Source organism: Pteronotus mesoamericanus, unplaced genomic scaffold (assembly GCF_021234165.1).
Source record: "Pteronotus mesoamericanus isolate MK-2021 breed Mesoamerican mustached bat unplaced genomic scaffold, CSHL_Meso_final contig_230, whole genome shotgun sequence".
In the NCBI taxonomy this organism is placed as follows: Eukaryota; Metazoa; Chordata; class Mammalia; order Chiroptera; family Mormoopidae; genus Pteronotus; species Pteronotus mesoamericanus.
The window spans coordinates 2233000-2255489 of record NW_026555096.1 but is presented as its reverse complement, the minus strand read 5'-3'; the positions used below and the strand labels follow the sequence as shown (position 1 = coordinate 2255489).

General features: G+C 43.5%; 1 protein-coding gene across 1 annotated transcript in view; it reads right to left on the bottom strand.

The window, feature by feature from the left end:
• The window catches only part of FRMPD2 (FERM and PDZ domain containing 2), a 97858-nt gene extending 75632 nt beyond the window's left edge, over nt 1-22226 (bottom strand). Inside the window, 11 exon segments of the mRNA XM_054572394.1 lie at nt 6604-6778; nt 8901-8962; nt 10209-10605; nt 10868-11003; nt 11936-12023; nt 12724-12856; nt 14541-14732; nt 16257-16322; nt 20408-20469; nt 20472-20546; nt 22103-22226. Coding sequence (XP_054428369.1) covers nt 6604-6778; nt 8901-8962; nt 10209-10605; nt 10868-11003; nt 11936-12023; nt 12724-12856; nt 14541-14732; nt 16257-16322; nt 20408-20469; nt 20472-20546; nt 22103-22226 — 1510 coding nt within the window.
• Nucleotides 22227-22490: the final 264 nt, after the last annotated feature.

Genomic DNA, 22490 nt, shown 5'->3' with positions numbered 1-22490 from the left:
AAACAAAGGCCATAATAAGAGACCCTGAAGGACACTTTTAATACTCAAAGGAAGAATCCATCAAGACATAAACATTGTAAACCTATATGCACCAAACATAGGAGCACCCAAATATATAAGGAAAATTTTGGAGGACTTCAAGAAAGTTACAGACAGTAACGCACTGATAGTAGGGGATTTTAATACCCCACTGTCAAAAACTGATAGATCTTCCAAACAAAACATCAATAAGGATATTGTAGAACTGAACGACGCATTAGATCAATGAACTTAACTGACATATATAGAACATTTCATCCCAAATAAAGCAAAATACACATTCTTTTCAAATATACATGGGGCATTTTGAAAGATAGATCACATGATAAGACACAAAACTAACCTCAACAAATTCAGAAAAATTGAAATAATAACAAGCATTTTCTCAGACCACAAGGGCTTGAAACTAGAAACCAACTTCATGGAAATAACTGAAAAACAGTGAAACTCATGGAGACTGAATAGAACACTATTAAGCAATGAATGGGTCAATAATGAGATCAAATACGAAGTAAAAAAGTTTCTGGAAACAAATGAAAATGAACATACAACAGTCCAAAACCTATGGGATACAGCAAAGGCAGTCCTGAGAGGGAAGTTCATAGCAACACAGGCTTACCTAAAATAGATAGAAACATTTCAAATAAATGACCTAACGCTCCAGCTTCAAGAACTTGAAAAACAAAAACAAACAAAGCCCAGAGTCAGTAGAAGAAAGGAAGTAATCAAGATTAGAGCAGAACTTAATGACATAGAGACGAAAAGAACAATTCAAAGGATCAACCAATCCAGGAGCTGGTTCTTTGAAAAGATTTAAAAAAAATCGACGTCTTTAACCAGACTTGTCAAGGAAAAAAGGGAGAGGACCCAAATAAATAATATCAGAAATGAAAGAGGAGAAATAACAACTGATACCACAGAAATACAAAGGATTGTAAGAAACTACTGTGAACAATTATATGCCAGGAAATTTGAAAACCTAAATGAAATGGACAAATTTCTAGAAAAGTAAAACCTTCCAACACTGAATGAAGAAGAAGCAGAAAGCCTGAACAGACCGATAACAGCTGTTGAAATTGAAACATTAATCAAAAAACTCCCAGCACACAAAAGCCCTGGGCCAGATGGTTTCACAGGAGAATTTTACGAAACATTTAAGGAAGAGCTGACCTCTGTCCTTCTCAGGCTATTCCAAAAAATCCAAGAACAGGGAAGACTCCTGAACTCTTTTTATGAGGCCAGTGTCTTCCTAATCCCAAAACCAGATAAAGACACAACCAAGGAAGAAAACTACAGGCCAGTATCACTGATGAACATAAATGCTGAAAATCTCAACAAAATATTTGCAAACCACATCCAGCAATACATTAAAAAGATCATCCACCATGATCAAGTGGGATTCATCCCAGGGATGCAATGATGGTTCAATATTTACAAATAAATAAACATGATACATCACATAAACAAAAGGAAAGATAAAAATCACATGATCATATCAATAGATGTTAAAAAACCATTTGATAAGGTACATTTATGATAAAAAACACTCAGCAAAGTGGGAATAAAGGGGGCATACCTCAACATAATAAAGGCCATATATGAAAAGCCTGCAGCCAACTTTATACTCGACGGGCAAAAACTAAAAGCTTTCCCACTAAGATCGGGAACACAACAAGGATGTCCACTTTCACCACTTCTATTCAACATAGTATTGAAGTTCTAGCCACAGTTATCAGACAAGAAAAAAGAAATAAAAGGCATCCAAATAGGAAAGGAGGAAGTAAAACTATCATTGTTTGCAGATGACATGATAGTGTACACAGAAAACCCTATAGACGCCACCAAAAAACTACTCAATCTAATAAGTGAATTTGGCAAAACAGTGGGATACAAAGTCAATATTCAGAAATCAAAGGCATTTTTGTACACCAACAATGAAATACCAGAAAAAGGAATCAGGGGGAAAAAAATCCCCTTTTCTATAGCAACAAGAAAAATAAAGTACTTAGGAATAAACTTAACCAAGGAGGTAAAAGACCTGTACACAGAAAATTATAAAACACTGAAGAAAGAAATTAAGGAAGACACAAATAAATGCAAGCATATACTGTGTTCGTGGATTGGAAGAATTATCATTATCAAAATGTCCACACTAGCCAAAGGAATTTATAGATGCAACGTAATCCCTATTAAAATATTAATGACATATTGGAAGCAACCTAAGTGCTCATCAGTAAATGAGTGGATCAAAAAGCTATGGTACATTTACACAATGGAATACTATGCAGCAGAAAGAAAGAAAGAAAGAAAGAGCTACTACCCTTCATGACAGCATGGATGGAACAGGAGAGAATTATGTTAAGTGAAATAAGCCAGGGGTTAAAAGACAAATACCATATGATCTCACCTATAAGTGGAACCTAGAGAGTAAATTAAGCAGGCAACGAAAACATGACTAGCAACACAGAAAGAAAGAGAAACCAACAGGGACTGAAGAAAGGGAGGGAGGGTGGAAGGGAGGGGCGTAGGGGGGAGGAGAAGGGGAAGGGTCAGATCAAGGAACACGTTTGAGGGACACATGGATGAAGCCAAGGAGGGGATGGATTGAGGTGGGGAGGTGGAGGTGGATGCGGCAGGGGAGAGTGGTGGAGGATAAATGAAGACAAATCTATTGGAACAAAATAAATAAATAAATAAATAAATGCCTAACCACTATGCTATAAAAAAAGAGAAGATGAAGAAAAAGAGTCTATGAATACCCAGTTCCTTTCACAGTTGCCAATACCTGATATTACCAATATTTTCAATACTTATTAATCAGATTGTGACAATGATGTGTTATTTTAATTACTTTATTATTTGTTGAAACAAAACCTGTTTTTGTATACTTCTTGCCTATTTCTATTATTTTTAAAAAGCTTTAAATGGCTTTTTTGTATTCCTTATCCATTTTTTTTATTAAATGTTTGTAGAATTTTTTTCCCTTAAAAAAAACTATTAACCCTTTTTTAGATGTGTTGCAAATAATTTCCTATTCTATTACTTGTCCTTTAACTTTGTTTATATGTATATTACTATATAGTCTTAAATATTTAATATAATCATTTTGTCAATATTTTCCTTCATAGCTTCTGGGTTTGAATATTTTACTTCAGGGTAAGAAAAATATTAGTTTGTATTTTCTCCTAAAACTCCTTAGACTTTACGTACTGATTTTTAACTCACCTGAATATTTCTTGTATAATGTGTGAAATAGGGCTCTATATTTATTTTAAGTAATAGTGGTCCATGCACCTTATTTGTTGAATAAAGCTTATTTTTCCCATTGATTTGACATAGCAATTTAATCACATATTACATTGTTAGATATATGTTTGTTTCTAGAATGCTCGTTATATTTCATTGATCTACTTGATTATTTCTATGATGGGGTCATGTTGTTTTAATTGCTGAGACTTTAGAATGGATTTAAATTTTTTAATATTTTATAATGGATCTTGACATTAAAAAAATTTAAAAATCCATGTGAATTTTTTTTTTAAAAAAGAGAAAGAAGGAACTCCTATCTTTTGCAACAACATGGACAGAACTGGAGAATATTATGCTAAGTGAAATAAGCCAGTTGGTGAAAGACAAATACCATATGATCTCACCTATAAGTGGAATCTATTCAACAAAATAAATGAAGAAAATAAACCACAGGCATGGAAACATGGAGCAGACTGAAAGTGACCAGAGGGGATGGGGAAGGAGGACAATGGTGGAAAGAAGGGGTAGGGACTAGACAAAGGACATGTATGAATGACCCATGGACATGGACGACAGAGTGGGAATTGACTGTGGAAGCAGGGGGTGGGGTGGGATGGGTGGAGGAGGGCAAAGGGAAAAATTAAGACAACTGTAGTAGAATAAACATGATTTAAAAATAAAATTTGACTGTAAACCAGGAAGAGATCCCTAACCCTGACTATACACAAACTCTAGTCTTAAACTTCCCAGACTCCAGAACTGTGAAAGGTAAATATCTGTTGTTTAAGCTATCCAGTATATGGGTTTTTGTTTTAGCAGCCTGAGCTGACCAAGACACAGAATAAATGGTGCTACATTTGCCTTTTGACCTGAATGTTGCCAGTTTGAAAACTCCACCAATCCAAGTTTAAGACTTCAGTTCCTGTTGAGTTTGTACTCAGCACCTCTGGGAAGGAGGTCGAATCAGCCCCAGCCACTGACAGCCATGCCTTTACCCCTGCTCTCTTTGAGGAAAATGGACCCCCTGTCCACCCAGCCTGTGTGCCCTGGCCTCCTGCAGATCTGCCCCAGGCCTGCTCTACCCCACAGCCTTCTCCACGCTCCACCATCTCAGCACAGAGATGCTCTTATAGCAGGTTGCCTGGCCACAGGAGTCTTGCCAGGTTTGGGGAGGCAAAGGTTTTAAGTGGGTAATTAGCTTTCCCTTCCAAATGCATATATTATATGCATGATAGGGAGAGGAAAGCGGGTGTCCAGAGAAGTTCAAATAACAGTCACCACACAGTGCCCAATGTCTTATTTTGGCATATATATTAATTCCCAGTTAGCAAAATGATTTATTAAAGGTTTAATTTAATGAAAACAATTAACAACATAAAAGCAAAAAGTAAATGCTTGAAACATTTTAGGGATGTACAGCTTCAAAAAAAGACACGAGTGAACATAATGATTCTGATAAATAGCTTCCTAAAGCATATGTCAATTAACTTTCACCATAGTTACTACCCACATCAGGGAGGGGGCACAAGAGGCTCTTGTGCCAGATCTTGGTAAATAAAGATGGAAATGCCATTTTTAAAAAAATACTGAAGAAACCTCATCTAAACCTGCCCCCCATGCCTGCTTCCTTGCAACTGAATGTGAGTCTCCACACCAACTCCCTCTTCCCTCAGTGTAACTTCTCCCCAGGGAATGGTAGTTCCCTGCTTCAGTTTGGCTTGCAAACCCTCTGTAGTGGGTTTACAGCCAAACCATTCAGTGGTCACTTTTGAGTGATTTACCCAGGAGGCCCCAGCTAAACAGCTCTCATATGTCTGAATGGAAGAGGTCTTAGGGCCAGCGCCTGTCTGGGAGGAGGCAGTAGGGGGTAAGCCCTAGGTTGTACTCTCAGAGCAAACTCACTGGTTTTATTTAGATTGCATGGCATGATCAATAAAAATACAATGTTTCCTTAAGATTCCTCTGTTCACATTTTTCTAAAAATTGAGGAAACATCAATTGATCACATCAAAACATGTAATGGTTGCTCTTTTTAGTTGGGAGAGATGTCTTCCACAGGTCTGCTGAGAACTATGGGGAGATAGGCCACCCTCCTAAACTCCTGTGGCACACAGAATTATCCCACAATAAGCTTATTAGCTTCTCCCACTGGAGGTGGAAGAAGAGGAAAACACCAAGATTATGAGACCTAGCAAGGTGGGCTGTGGGAGCCAGGATTTAACCTGAAGGCCCACATGATCCCAGCTCAGCCCCTTTCCCATTACTTCACACAGTGGTTAAAGGCCTTCAACTACAGCAAAAGGACATTTGAGGCTGATGGAAATAAAGAGTCCCTTAATGGAAGGGCAGAGATGAAAAGAGTGTAGAAACCCTTTTCTTTGGATCTTCAGAACACATTCTTAACTTAGGGTAAGGGTGCTGACTTCCCATTAGTACTGAACAATTAGATGAATATTTTAAAATTTTTTATTGTGATAAAATACACATAACATAAAATTTACCATCTTAACCATAGTTAAGTGTACAGTTCAGTAGTGTTAAGTACGTTCACGCTGTTGAGAAACCATCACCGCCATTCATCTCCAGATGCTTTCATCTTGCAAAACTGCAACTCTATATCCATTAGACAATAAATCCCCATCCTGCTTCTCCCAGCCCCTGGCAACCACCATTCTATTTTGTTTCTATTAATTTGACCACTCTAGGTACCTACATATATAAGTGAGATCATATAGTATTTGTCTTTTTTGCAACTAGTTTACTTAGTACAATATCCTCAAGTTTCATCCATGTTATAACATGTGTCAGAATTTTCTTCTTTTTTAAGGCTGAATAATATTCAATTATATGTACATACATTGTGCTTATCCATTCATTCATTGATGGATACTTGAGTTGCTTCCACATTCTACTACTGTGAATAATGCTGCTGCAAACATGGGTGTACAAATATCTCTGAGAAACCTGTTTTCAATTATTTTGGGTATGTATGCAAAAGGAAAATTGCCAGGTCATATGGAAAGTAATTTTTTGAGGAACCACCATACTATTTTTCACAGTGGCTATATCATTTTATATTCCCACCTAGATAGAAATGCTTTTAACATTTTAACATTTTTAATAATTGCTTATCAGTGCATTGAGATCAATGAACCAGATTTGATTTCAGCAAATTACAGAAACCCACAAGATCTTACATGCATGATTTCATTGCAGTCCTCTGCAATTTTTTTTACAAGTAATAATGCTCAGATACCTAGAGGCCTGGGTTACCTGAGGCACCAGGCCAGCTGTGGGCTAACAGGAGACACTTACCTTTCATGTAAGTCAAACCAAAGTAGGTGAGCTCCCCGAAGTTGGTGAAGGACATGACGGCATTGAAGACGGCCCCTACTGCGGACGTGATGTCACATTTCACCTCCAGACACTGTCCATTCAGAAGTACCACACAGAGGTCCCTGAGAGTCAAACAGGATTTCCATTTTTTGGTCTGAAAACAGTAACAATATGAATTGTAACAGTAACTATGAGACATGGAGTCTTCACCATGGGCTAGCTGCTATGCTAAACACTTTATACACATTGTCTCATTTAACTGACATATGACTCTTAAGAATGAGTATGTTTATAATACTATTTAGGACATGAGAAATGAGACTCAGTGATGGTAAGGGACTTACTCATGGTGGCACAGTTAGTAACCAGCAGAGCTGGATTCCAATCACACTTTTTGCTGGACTCTGCAGGAGCCAGGAAGGCTAGGGAAGAATGTCTCACCGGTGCCTCTCCCCTGCTGAAAGCCCAGCTGCCACTCAGATTCTGCTTCCAAAAGGACTGCCCAGAGCTTTTAGCAATAAATCATATACCCCTGGAGGTGTCACTCAACCTTATACTGTCCCCTAGATTCCCCAGAACACAGCAGAGTGAATTTGAACTGGCACGGATCCAGTGAAGAGAGGGCTAGAGCAAGGGGATTACTTCACATTGAGAAATGGGTCAGCAGACCCCCATCCAAAAACATGTAGGAGTCAGCCTTCTGCTTCTCTACCTGTGTCACATTAATTCCAGATTCATTCACCACCATAACCTCACCCTGACCACCATGGCCTCTGCTCAGCAGCCCAGAATGCACACCTTCCACTGGCCCCATCCCTGCCCCTCCCCCATCAGTCTGTGTCTCTGAGACACCACCCACTGCCTGGAGTGCTCTTCCTCTCCATCCCTGCACTGCAAGTTCCTAGGAGCTTTCCAGGTCAGGCTCAGGACCCTTGAGTGTAGCCTGGAGAGTAAGACACTCACTCCTTTCTCTGCTCCAAAGCCTAGCAAGGGACATGGCCCAGACCACCCCAGGGAAATTCTCCTTAGAGGACAGCCATGGATGGACAATGACATATGCAGTGCCATTGAGACCATGCCACACCTAATCCTCTGGATACTACAGGGGCCAATGCAGATCTGAGGACCCTGTGGGATTTCTGCAAGATCCTAGGCAGAGTTAACCACATGGCACAGTCTGAGCCACCATGGTTCCTGCCCTTGCTACACACCTGAATCACCTGAGCAGTTATTTAACATGTGGGTTCAGGGGCCACTTGGGGAGGGCATAGAGAGAGAGGCGGGGGGTGGGGGGCAAGGGGACTCATCCCATATGCTTTGAAGGGCCCTGTGCTTGGGTTTAATTGCTCTATAGTTGCCTTCTTGACATTTTAATAATTATATCTTTGAACATGTGTTTTCTGAGTGTGGTTCAAGGAGCACATGGAGCTTAGGCTCACAATGGCCCTGACTCCCCACCACTGGCAATGGGTTCTGGCTACTAACTCTTCTGCTCCCTGGTGCCCCAAACCCTACCTGGCCTCTCCCTCCCCCTCCCTACTCTGAAACCTCTACCACCCTACACCCAAGGTGGCCACCATTTCATATTCCACCACTACGTTCCTCCTCTGCAGGGGCTGGCTCAGAAAGGGTCCTCCCAATCAGGCACACACACTCCAAAACACCTCACAAGAGAATGGCAGCTGCTGTCTCCATTCTGAGCTGGCAGTACCAGAGCTCTTTCTGTGGGTGACCCAGCAGGGACAAGCCTCTCACCACCCCGAATCCAGGTACCAGTGCCTCTCCACACAGAGGCTACAACCCCTGTGGGAGTCTGTAGTCTGCCTGGGCTAGGCCAGCAGAGCCAAGAGAGAGGAGATGAAATTTTCTGCCCCAGAAAATAGACAAATGTGTAACTGCTAGAATATAAGCTCCAGACAAAGAGGACTCTGTTTGGTCCACATCACATATTTGGGGTCTAGAACAGTGCCTGGTACTTTCTAGGTGCTTAAACAATATTTCCTGACTGAATAAGAAGATGAAGCCTGAACTGCGTCTGAAAGGACAAGCAGAACTTAGCCAGAGTTACAGAAGGTCTCCCTTAGAGGGGAAAAAGAAGTGCTGAAGGACATGAAGCAAGAGTGTGACTTGGTAGAGAGCTTTGGTAGGAGTCTGGAGGACAGGATGAGCACTCTGGGGACCCTCCCAGGCTGAGATCTCAGTCAGCTTCTGCTCCTGCCCAGCTAGTCAGTTCCCTCAGAACCCTCTACCCCTACCCAGTCTAACCCAGCACTTACCACAATTGATCCAGGCAGATGCAAAGTCATCGGGGCCTCACTAGCCAGCAGGGTATCTGGGTCTGACATTACCAAAGGGTCAAATACTCAACAGTAGGCCTGGTGGAGGCAGTCTCCTCAGGAAACTGCCCTCCCCCAACCAAGGGACCAGTCATAGCTCCAGGGAATGCTATTCCCCCAGTGCTGTGTGGTTATTAAAACAGTTTTTCAGCTGATGGCAGTGTCACTCTTGAGGACAGGCTGCTTTTTTCTAAACATTGGAAGTGGCTCTGAGGGCTTCTTCTGGTAGAAGGTGCATCCTGGGACCACCTCAATCTCACTGTCCAGCACAGGTCCTTCAGTAGAGACCAGTCTGCCTCCAAGGAGACGGGGGTCCCCACAGACATGAGCACATTGCAGGGGCCACTGTCATCTGTCCCTCTATCAGCTGGAACTTTAACCCTCTTACCCTACGTACCAACCAGAACAGAGATTCCTCCCTGTCCATCCCACCCACATCTTTGCCCCTGCATTTCCCATCAGTTTAGAAGGTCCCTTCCAAGTACATTGGGCCTTGTCAGCTCTCTTATCACCTACCTCATTCTGCCACCTCCCCCTCTTGGCTGTCAACTTCCTGAACGGTGAAACCTGGCACCTTCAACTTTCTTTTTTTTTTTTTTCTTTTTTAAGTCAAAAGGTTTAATTTTATTGAATAAAGAAAGCTCATTCTGGGCTTACACAGATCACAGGAATACTTTAATTATAACAGATAATAAATCAATAGCGGATCAAAAGGAAGGAAACAGTTTATGTTTTCAATGTAGAAAAGAAATCTAATCGCTACACATGTTTTATAAAAGTCCCAGAACAAGGTCTAGCCGAGTTTATTGTTTAGTGGATTTTTTTTCCCTTTTTTCAAGGGATGAAAAATGAGATTCGGTGTGTATACTATTGGTTACAACTAATATAACAGCTTGGAGAAATCATGAGACAGAAGCATAAACATAAAAAGACAAGATTTTAAAATTGTATTAGAGGAATACTAACTATAATCAGTGGAAGAGAGACATTAAAACCAGCAGTGTGTTACACTAGTTCAAAACAGAACTCATAGGCAGACCAAGACTGATGCTAGTTAGGGAAAATGGTGTGTTTTTAGGAAAAGTGTCCAGACAGACACCACCGTAAAGAAATGCCAACAGTAGCCATGTGGTCCCCTTGGTTACTCCATGAAGTGTCAAAGACGCAGGGACTGACAAGCAGCTTAGGCTTTCTCCGGGGATTTGTAGTATTGCAAAAGCACAGCCCAGGCCTTGGGCGCCATGAAACCGTCGGGAGGCTTCTGGCCATCTCGAGCGAGTTTGCGCATTCGTGTTCCTGATATAAATTCAAAGTCTTCATGGTGTTCAGAGTCATAGTAGTCCATACGCTTCTTTTTTGTGTTGTACGCTGCGACTCGAAAGGGAACTATTTCCAAAGTGATCAGGCCAGGGGCCATGGTCAGCACTTTGGCGCCATGAGTCGGCTCATAGAGATCCTTCCCTGTTTCTGGGTGCGGCACGCCAGCGGGGTCTCGTCCAACAATGTAAAAGTTGGCTCCTGCGACCATGCGTGCTCTGCAATGCCACTGGACCTCAGTTGGCCCCGCATACATCATGGGAGACGGAAAGATGGCCACCACCGTTGTTTCGGGGTTCAGGATGCCCTCCTCCAGCACTGCGGCATGCTGTTTCATATGCCACATCAAAGGGACATTGTCATCAACTTTCTATCCTACACACCATCTACTACAGCAAGGCTATTCAATGAACATCTAATGCCCTGAACTGAAGGTATCAGAGTTTTTTAGTTCAATTCTAGAAATCTCAGCCCAGAAAGCCGGGCATCCCAAGAGGACCCAGCACATTTTCAGCTGCTACATTGGCCACCCACCATTCCCCATTCAAACCTCTTTAGGAGTCTCAATTCTTCGGTTTCCTCTTGCTCACCTTTCCTTTTCTTTGCAGGAAATCCTTTTGAGAAGGAGTTTCTGGCCATGAGCTATGAGCTGCCACAGAGACAGTGGATCTGGAGCTGGGCTGCCTGCACTCCTGAAGGTCCTGGGGAGCTTCAGCTGGAAGAACACTGGCCAGCCAGTGGGCAAAGAGGAGGAACAATTAACAGTGGAAATGGCCTCCAGCTACTAAAAGCCCGCCACTTGCAGGTAGGTGTTCAGCGGGCCAGGGTGTGTTCACCACTTCATCTTCACCCTTCACCTATGGAGGAGGCACTATATCCACTTTCAAATGAGGAAGCTGAGGCCTAGAGAAGTTAAGGCTGTGGTATGACTTTGTCCCTCCTCCCATCAGTAGGTGGACTCCATTCCCCACCTCTTGAATCCAGGGTGGTCTGAGGCTTGCTTTGGCCAATACAATGAGGTAAAAGTGGTGGAAGACTAGTTCTGAAAGTTCTGTGCCCCTTCTCTTCTCTTCTCTTCTCTTCTCTTCTCTTCTCTTCTCTTCTCTTTTCTTTCTCTTTTTTTCTCTTCTCTTCTCTCTCTGTATCTGACAGTCATGGCCTAGCCTTCTGGTAAAGAGCCAGGATCTCCAAGACAACAGCCAGCCACCCCCAGAAGCAGCTGATCACAGGTGCACAATGGTATCCAGCACAGTCCAAAAGAACCTCCCACCTGAGCACAGCCTAAACTCCCAACTCACAGAATTAAAAGCTAAATCAGTCATTGTTTTCAGCCACTGTGATTTGTGGCTATTACACAGCTTCATGTGGCAACGGATAATCACAAGAACGTGGAAGCACGTTGTTGTTCCATAACTGAGGCCTGATCTTAGTTCCTAGAGGAGACAGATGCTGTGACAGCATAGCTACCACCAGCCCCCTTATCACCTTGGCTTGGTACCTGATAAATGTGGCTTTTGCACCTACTAGCAGAATTGGGTCAGCTTCTTCTGGAGAAGCAAGAGGCTTCTCATCAGTAGTGAGTAAAGAAGTAGGTTACACCCCCAACCCTACCCCATTTCCCACACCAAGTTCACAGCCCTGTACACCTTGCTGTTTACCTGTTAACAGGGAGGTTGCAGTGCCCATGTGCTGAGGTGCTTGGACTGGGCTCCAGAGAAATCTGGATCTCTATGCTTCTCTCTGAAACTAACCAAACAGCATAGTGGAAGGCATGAGCAAAGACAAAAAGCTGGGCCACCTGCCCTCCTTTCTTGAATCAGGCAGACTAGAGTGTGGACATCAGCATCCTGACTTACTGGCTATGTGACCTTGGCAAAATTACTTAACCTTTCTGAGTCTGTTTCATGGAAAATGAAAATGACAAAGGGTTGGCAGAGGTTCTAAGGGAAAGATAAAGCCTAACAGCAAACACCACCTTGTTTTAGAGACAATAAAAACTATTGAATTTTGTTATTTTAAATCTCAGTTGAAAAGTTGAAAAATAGAAAACAGATTTAAAGATTATTCTAAAGTTCATTCTTTTAACACACCTAGAGCAACAATAGACACAATATTTTACAAATTATTTTTCCTTTCCCTCTACCCAGAAACTAATTAAAGAAACTTTTCTTCTATGTTGTTTGTTTTAAATTGTTTTACCAACTTGAACTACTAGAGCTCAATAAGTTTACATGATATAAATATCTCTGTTAAATTGTGCTTCCAGATGAAGCTTTCTTCAGGACACAGAGGAGGTCTAAGCTCAGCCCCTTCTCTTCAGGGGCTTCCTGGAAGAGTTGAGTTTGCACGAGCATTCTCTAGCACCACAGCATGGACATCTGGCCCACACAGGGCAGCAAATGGACTGCAGTGGCCCACCCAGGCACTGCTCAAGGCATTGACCCACCTCTGAAGGGATGCAGACCCTCTGAGGTCCGTGCTGTTGGACTCTCACAGCTCGTCTGGTGTAGCCTATTCCTGAACAGGTAGCTCCTGTCCTGCTGCACAGAGGAGATTTCTTCCACAACTCTCCTCTCCACCTGAAGGTCAAGTATATCACACATTGGTATCCCAAGGTTGAAGAGGACATTTATATAGATACATACAGACTAAGCTCTCAGTTTGAGTCAGTGTGGCAGTGTCTGTCGCACACAGTGAGAGCCTAACAATGCATTCCCTAGCACCCAGACAAACCCTATACCCATCATTCACACACACCCTAAAGGTAATTCCTCCCCATTACCTGTGTACTTAATGCAATCTATACTTTTGCCCCAGCTCTCCCTCCACTGCTTGGGACCTCCCTGTTGAGGTCCTCTGTGCCTCCAAGACCCAGAGCTATGCCCTCTCTACTTCTAGCCCTCTCCACCTCTGCTCTCAGGCAGATGTAAATGTCTTCTCAGCACCTTCCTTCATCTCTATACTCACAACTCCCTCTATTTCACCCCATTATATCACCTTCGCTTGCTTATTTGGCTCCCCCACCCTCACTGTGTGCTGTATGCCCCATTGTAGCCCACCTAGTTCAGCCCCAATGAATGTCCAGTTAGGGACCAAAATCTACCTTATGATTCCCTGATGAAAATGCTCTAGGTCAATTCAGTATCCATCCCAGGACAATCAGACACCAAAGGATGGCATGCTCTAATGTCTTTGAAACAAATAGACCCCTTCCCAACCAAATCATCTGGCTCAACAAATAGGAGCAACATGTCCACATGCCAAGAGAGCAGGGATCCAAGGAGGAAAACAGGATGAGAGAGACATTTTCTAATTGATTGTTGATAGTGTCCCCTTGTCCACAACGGCCCTCTCTTTATCCACGACTCCTGCATTAGTTATGGTCTCAGTTCTCCAGTTTCTCTCCTATATAAGTGCAGGGTGGCCCAGCCTCCACTGGTTCCTCCAAGATGCTAACCTCTTTGCATCTTTATAACTTGGGCACCTCACTTGCCTCAACCTAGTCCCAGCTCTGCCCTGGCCTTGAGGGGGCCCTATGCAGGTACACTTCCTGCTCCAGAGCTCCCCATGGGATCACCCTGAGGCTGTCTCTACCTGAGACAACCTCCTTGCTTGGCTTGTCTCCCTTCCTGTTCTCCTTCCATCACTCCCAGGAGCACTTTTCCAATAAGTCATTTTCATAAAAATTCATCTCTGGTTTTGCTTCAAGGAAACCTAGCCCAAGTCAAATGACTAGTATGGGCCAGGTCCCTTGCTAGGTGCTGGGGAGGATACAATGCAGCAAGTGGCACAATGTGATAAGCACATCAAGAAGACCCCCTGCAGATACAAAACAGTGGAGGGGAGCTAGGGGGACCATGTAGGCATGGTCAGGGAAGACTTTCTTACAAGAGGCTTAGAGTTTAATTTTGATAGACAAACTGACTCATGGATTATAAACATGATTGTTTTTATGTAAAAAGGCTCTTTCCAAGATCCCCATGGTCTTAGCCACAAGAGGAGTTTGGCTTGCCCTAAGGTCTTTGCAAGCACTGTCCAATAAAACTGTGTTGACAGTAATGCTCTAGATCTGCCCTGTGTAGAATGGCCATCACCAGTTACATGTGATGCTTGTAGCTGAGCACTTGAATGTGACAGGTAAAACTGAGGAACTGAATTTTTAATTTTATTTCACTTCAATTAACTATATTTTAACTAACTTAAATTTCAACAGCCACATGTAACTAATGGCTCCTGGTGTGGAAAGCAGAGAGTTACACTGACCTTGGAGATGGTGCCTAGAACCAAGCCAACCAGCCGTCTGAGGTGGACACTGGCAGAGGCTGGGTGTGCAGCCCCTTCTTCCCGATGAACCCAGCAGGCTTCCAGAACCGACAGCAGCGGCAGCCGCCTGCCGGGCTGCTCTTCACACATGGTCAGCAGGAGAGAGTGCAGGGGCTCCCGGAGAGGCAGGGGCTGGGGAGCAGGGCACTGCACAAGCCATGAGCTAGCTGGAGAGCTGCTGCCCTGCAGACAGTTCCTGCAGGTGTGCAGTGGAGACAACAGAAACACATGTTCTCACGACCCCTTGAGAGAGGCCTGCTCCTTCTGGAGAGTTTGGGGATGGACACAAGATAATCACTCAGGCCACCAAATACAGAGCAATTGTCACCGCACCAGCTATGACACAGAGCCCACACATGTGCTTGGGATACTTATGAAAAGTAAGCAGTTGACCGATTGGATCTCCACCTATGCCAAGCACCCAGACCAAACCAGGGCTCAACCAGCCTTTAAATTACATCCAACTAGACAGCCTGTGATTTATCTCAGATTATTTAGGTGGGTCTCATTGGGCCTTTCTACTAGAATGTGAGTTTCAGGAGCATAAGGACAGTGGGTTTTTCATTTTGGAATCTTCAGCAGTCAGCACACGGTCAATAATTTTTTGCTGAACTTAATGTCATCAGACTTAATGGAGGGAACAGTGTGTGCAAAGGTCAGCATATGTCTGAAAGGAAAGGAGCTATGGGCCAGGTCCAGGGCCCCTTGTTCAAAGATATTCAGAATTTCAACACAGTGACAACAGAGCATTAAATCAAGCATAGGGTGCTTATAAGTGCAGGGCGCTGTGCTATTATGCAGGCCACATGCCCATGAAACTATCCCTGATTATGGCAGAATACCAGAGAGGGGAAAAGAAACACAGATGGGAACCCAATTCTGGGCTCCAGATGTGCCCTTCTGGAAAGTATAATGTAATCTTGTGCGTAGTGAGGAGCTACAAAAATTTCACAGGAGGAAGGACATGAGCAGGTGCCTGTTTTAGAAACGGCACAAGGAAGCATTGGAATATTGAACTAGAGAAGGGTGAGACAGAAGTTGGAAGGAAGGAAGGAATGGAGGGAGGGAGGGAGGGAGGGAGGAAGGAAAGAGTTCTCCAACATGTGCTCTTGTTACACTGGTTTCTTATATTGTCAGATGAAAATTTACATACTCATACAAATTCCATAGTCAAAATATTTGTGAAATTCTATGATACAGTTAAAAATTTATATGCTTTAATAAGCTACTCTGAAAAATCTTTTAGAGAAAGATATTGTAGGGGGCATTTTCCCAAATCAATTCAGCACAAAACCCTTTTTCAGGGAAGCATCTCACTTCAAGAACTGCTTTAAAGCCTGTTTTATAAATCTGTGTTTTCAGGAGCCATCAAATCCTCTAGCTTGCTACTTCCTCTGATCAGAGGTGGTAAATAAGCCTTATCTTGCTTGCCAGCTCTAAATTGCAGCTGTCTATAGTGCCATGAGTAGGACTCAGAGGTTGTCTCTGGACTCAGAAAGAACAGTTCTGTAATCCATTGGCAATGTCTTCCTAGAACCTAGGAGGACAGAGCGGTGGCACACAGCTAAGTAGACATAGTCCCTGCCCTAGAAAAAAGAATGCTAAGTAAATCCAAAGACACGACCTGGGAAGACTTTGAGTATCTTGGTTGCAGACCTGATTTGGTGGAATGTGAAACCCTGCTGACCAGTAGAGGGTCATTCCTAAAGAATAGATGTGCATCTGTACAAGAGAAAAGGCACATGATTAGATTTTAGTCACCTCTGTTATTCTATGGTCCAAAACACAATTCCATTTCCACATGTGGCAGGCACTGCTGGCTGGCTAACCCAATGACCATCTGCAACTCTCTTAAAATTTTGCTGCCTTCTGCTCTAGTGGCTAAAAGTCACGGTGACCAAGATACCCAATTTTGGCAAAAGACGAAGGAAAGTTTGTTAGGGAGCTTCTGAGAAACTTTTGCTTTACTGACAATGAGAATGCATGTGACTTCTCCCATCCTCTCCTCCCTATTCCTGCTTTGAAGAACTGATGTCAAACATGGAATCCCAGCAGCCATCTTGTGACCATGAGGCAAAAAGTATAAGAACAAAAAACAAGCAGCTAAAGAGAATAGAATAGAAACATACAGCCTGGATTCTTGATGACATTTCCTGAGCTGCTGACCAATCCCGAGACTTCTTGTTAAGCAAATAATAGCAACTATATCTGTGGTTCCAGCCACTGTATTTTAGGCTTTATGTTTCTTGTAGCCAAAGCCATCTGTACATGATACACTATGGTTTAAAAGCATCATTTGTTGTCAGAAAGCAATATGGTATAATGGGAGAACTTTATTTGAATCCTCTGAGCCTCAGTTTCCTCATCTTTAAAAGGACTATTCTGCCTGAATACTCCTGAGGATTGAGTAAAAGGTACCTGGAGATGGTAATAATAATTATTATTGTTATTATTTGGCAGAGAACACTTATACCAAGCCTTGCTCTAAATCTTTTCCTTATATTAATTTACTTAGTTCTCACCACAATGCTATGAGGTATTTTAATTGTCCCCTTTTACATAGACGGAAACTAAAGCAAAGACCAGTTAGGGAACATGTCCAGGTAAGACCTAAAGCCTAAACATGATCCAGTCTCCAGAGTTTCTGTCCTGAGCCACTCGGCTATGTTGTTTCTGGATCATATTAAGTCCTGAATAAATATTTTATTTATTTTTTTTAAATTTATTTACTTTTTAAATACATTTGTCTCTGAATAAATATTTTATCATTATCATTATTATTGTTGTTATTATTATTATTGGGCTTCTATTATAACTGACGAGGTATATTCCCCTTAAGATCTTATCTTTAAGGCCATGACTTTTGGGACTTTGGAAGGGAGATAGACATTGAATTAACAAAACTTGGTTTGTGAAAAAAAAGCACGGTTACTTGAGCAATCCACCGAGTTTAATACAAATGGGTTTGGTTTTGGTTTTTACATCTCTACATCAAGGGCATGTGTCCAGTGTCACATGTGCCAATTAACTCTGTACTTTGCTTAAAATTGTACCCTTAAACCAGCCAATAACCCCTCTGATGAATGTGACTAGACACCTGCCAGGAAGTTCACAAACTGTACCCTCATTTCTAGAGAAATAATCCTGAAAGCAGATGCCAGAGCAGCATCAGAGCATCTGTATCTGATAATTTACCTGGATTCCATGGGCTCTATCATAAAGTTTCTTAGGCAAGGCCTAGTGCCTCAATGACAGCAGACGTCATCCCCAATCCCAAATCCAGCCTAGTGGCAGACTCTATCTGAAGAAGGGTGGTGAGAAGGATTTTGAATGCAACTCCTGGATCCGTGTGGAAGAACGCCATGATCCACTGGTGATGTCTGCCATGAGCATGGGATGAGGTGATGGAGGCATGCGTGACTTGTAGTGAGAGACCTGTCCATACCTTCTACCTGCACCTGGGATTAACACTTCAAGCAAGGAGGGGAATGTTTCAGTATGCTGGTTAGAGCTGAATTTTGGCCTGAGAAAAGAGTCAGGGTACACCATTCTAACCTCAGAAGAGGGTCCAGGGCTAGTAGAGGAGTCTGGGCACAGTGCCTCCTGAGACTACTTTCGTAAATGCCCACTCTACCCCACACAGGAACCAAGCCAAGTTGGATGAAGAGAGGAGCCCCTGATAAATGGAAGAGAACAGCAATTAACAGAACTTAGTGGTAGAGATACTGTAAGAGAGAGAACAGGGTTTTTGAAACTAGTGGCATCTGCCCCTTAAGCTACATTCTCATGTGCCATGTTTCATAGGCCCGGAGAGTTAAACCACCAACAAAAAATCTCTGCTTGGTTCATTCAGGATTCTGTCCCTCCCCACACTGACTCTCTCAGTTCTAACACACCTTATCTTCCTGACCTGGACCCTTGGCAATATACCTCCCCAGGTCTTAGCTTGGAACTAAGCTTGGAACTAAGCTTGGAACTTAGTTTCAGCAATGGAACTCTTGGAGCCCTCATTCTTCTGCATGGAGGAGCATGTGCAGGAGGCAGGAGGATGTGTTTCTCCAGCTCAGCTCAGCTGAGAGGTGCTCTGAGCAGGGAGTGACTACACCTTCATAAATCACTCAGTGGGAGCCAGATTATAGTCAGGAGGGTCATGTCTGTTCCTCACCAGTGAGTTCTGAGATGAACAAGAAAGGGCCCCAAGAGCATTCAAGATCTGTCTCAGCTCAGGTTCTGTGGAAAGCAGAGCCTGAGGCAAGGATTAAATTCTGACATTTCTTCCAGGAGCTATAAGCCCAGGGCAATGAGAGTAAGAAGAAAAGGGAAAGGAAAACAAAGGCAGATGTGATATGAGGGTAATTGTGCCAACCATCTAGCACTCAGGACTTCTCTGTAAGGTTTGAAAGACTTATCTGTCTCAAAACAGTCCAGGAGGAAAAAAAGAAGGGAGAATTTACCTTCTCAGTTTGTTCCTACCTCTTATTTCTCTATTGGTTAAGGTTCACACCATAGAACCTAGCTTCCCCTTTCATCAGCAGGCCCTTTTAATAGGCAGCAGAGAGTCAGAGCCATGGCTCAGGATATGGCATCTTAGCTGAGTCCAGAGTGTAGGAGGTAACATGATGTGGGTTTAAATAGAGTGAATAAATAGAGTTCACCTAAATAGAGTGAACCTGAGAGACACCCGAGTCTGTGTTAGACAAGGGAATCCAGGCAATCACCCATGGGATCCAGGCAGTAAAGGAAAGGGTATAGGAACATGTAGTGCTAGGGCAACTGCTGGTGAGGTGATAAAGTTAGAGCCACGGCAAATGGAGCTCTGGTGCTTTCACTGTTGTGATCTGACTTGGAGACACATGGGCCAAAACAAACTAATCCTGGAAGCCACCAAGACCCTACTTGCTGAGCCCAAAGGAAAAGCAGCCTCTGTTCCAGAATGCACCTGAGAAGAACAGAATTTCCAGATCTGCACTTTTCCCATGGAAGGACAAGGACAAAGGAACAGAATTCATCGATTAAACACCCACTGTGCCCTGCTCAGTATTGGTGCCTGCCTTCCATTATTCTCTCCTTAGATATTCTTCCTTTTAAAATTGAAAGTAATGTCTAGTAGAATTTTTGCTATTCAGAAACAGAAGCATATCTATGGCAAAACAAAAATCACCACTGACACTACCCAGAAATAATCACTGTAGACAGTTCAGTGTATACATTTTTAGATGTGTGTGTGCATGTGCATGTGTGTATACAATTAGAATACATTGTATGTGCACATATTTAATTTCTTTTAAGGTGATTAAATTAGTTTGTACAGATTCATTTTAATACTGTCTTGTTTCATATTCAGTCTCACTGGAAATTAACTTGTTTCTAGTTTATCAGTAATGTCAATAAAATAAAATAAACATTGTAACTAAATCAATTTTACTCATGTTCTAGGATAGTTCCTAGTCAAGGGTTTGTTGAGTCCTTTTTAAGGTTTTTGCTACATGCTGCCAATTCTACCAGCATGCCAGACCATTTAGCCACAGCTTTTCCAACATTTCATGAATATTCACAATAAACTAGTAGATTAGGCCATATGAACCCCACTTTACAGGTGTAGAAATTGGGATACAGGGATGATGACTTATTCTCATCTAAGAGCTAATAAATGGATGGCAAGAAAGCCTGGGAATAACATTCTTTCAACACATTCTGCCTCAGAATTCAACAGGGCTGACTTGGGAGATGCGAGTTGGGATGACCTATGACCAGGCCTTTCCCAGAGGACAGGCCCAGTCAGGACACATAGACACCACGTGCCTTACCTGAGATGCATCAGGCTGTTCGTTGTTGCTCTGTTGTTGTAGCAGTTCAAGGGCCTTGAAAGCATACGGCCTTGGAAAGAAAGACTTCCAAACACAGACAGCAAGATTGACCAGGGGCAGACCACATAGTCCAAGGAGCCTGAAACCAAAGCAGTGATGGGGTGTAGAGACAGAACCGCTCTTTGGCTGGCCATCTGGGGGGGCTATGGCCAGTAGAGGCCTTACAGTACTCCCTCTGGGGTGGACTGTGAGCTGACCCAGGACAAACATGAAATGAAACACGTTCAGCTGTGATGAATGCATGCACAGGAGCATGTGTCACAAAAGACAGTAACAGCTGTGGCCAATACCTGCATCCAAATTCTTCAGTGGCCCAAGAGTCTCAAGGAAAAATGTAAAGAGAAGTTGGGCCCACTTAGAAACTGGCATAAGCTCGAGTTCTCTGGAATGAGACCAGAGACCCTGGCAGCAGGTTTTCTGGGCATCAGAACCTCCAAGGTAGGGAAGAGGAGTGAAGATATGTCATCAAGGAAATGATGGGGCTGAAGATGCAGTTGCACGGTCTCCCTTCATCTCTGTATGTTACCATGCTTCACCCAGACTGCACATGTGTGATCGCACCTGTTGGGGTGTCCACTGCAGTCTGGCAGCTCCCAAACACGTAACTTCTGAGTTTACATCTGAATATAGGGACTCAGTGCTCGTTGCAGTTGTCAATTTAATATCTCAGCTACAAATCCATCTTTTAGTACCTGTTCAGTCCCTTAAGCATCTTACCTTTACAGTGAACACCACGTACAACTTTCTCAGTAGCTGGGGAGACACAGCTGTTTCTTGGGGGTCAGCATGTGGGTGAGGACACCTGGTGATGCTTTGTGCCAACATCCACACAGGATGCCCAGTCCCTTGGACACCTGTGGGTTCTGTCTTGCCAAGTGTGGTCACCCTGTCTACATAGATGTTGCGGGCTCCAGGCCTCCCACCTGCACCAACTCTGCAGCTCTGGCTCACTGGCACCTGACGCCACTCAGGTGGTCATTGGCTACTGCCTGTGCCCTGCTGTCCAGTGACCGCAGGTCAACTATGGCCAGACAGAGCAGCGAACTTCACTGTCATCATGGGCTGCAGGCACATCTCTGGATCTGCACCAGGGAAGGGGGCTTTCTTCCAAAGTTTGTTTGCCACTGGGACTGCCCGTAGCCCTAGAGGACTGTGTAGAGTCTCCCATGTAAGAGAGTCCCTCTTCTATTGGAGTTTAATGATTCTTTATATTAACCTTCCCTGTTTAAACCACGGAGTTGTGTGAGTTCTCTCCCTAATGGGATACAAGCTGGTGCAGCATCTTGCAGGGGACAGTGTAGGGGCTGCCCTGGCCTCTTGTCTCTGGTTATGTCCAGACTGCCCAAGTGCTGGAAGAGGCCATAGCACCGCAGGTACTCTCTCCCTAGCCGCCATGCCCAGGAAGCTGCACTACCAGGCAGAAACAATGCCTTTCTTTCAACTCCGCCATAGGCCATGAATCCAAGACAGACTTGCCTCCCCAGTGAAGCTCCATAGTGGATGGCAATTACCTTATTATAATGCTTTGGACTGATCTAGAAGCAGCACCCAGAAATGTATTTGTTTGGGAAGCTTCACATTCACCACACCACCTCCCATGCCCACAACTCAAATGTCCCAAACAAACCCTCTTACCCTCACAGAGGTCTTCCAGGAGCTGCTGAGCAGCCAGGGACAAGAGGGACCAGATTTCCTCCTCTGACAGAGCTTCACCCCTGGCCTACAGTGCACTGGCCAGAGTCACAGACACTGGGCCCATGCCTGCAAAGATACACATATGGCAGAGCTCCTGCACTTTCCAGAAGCATGTCTGGGCCAGCACTTGCCACTCTGGCCCAGTCCCAGTCCAGCCCCTCTAAAGCACAAGGAATCATGTTTCATCACCTATGTCGCCAGGCCTAGGCACAGAAGAGAAGCTAAATAGATGTTCATTAGAGGGCTGGCTGGGTTGGCTAGTTGATTCTCAAAGAAAGATTAAAAAAATAAATAAACTCCCAAATAACAAGCTAAGTGAATAAATAAA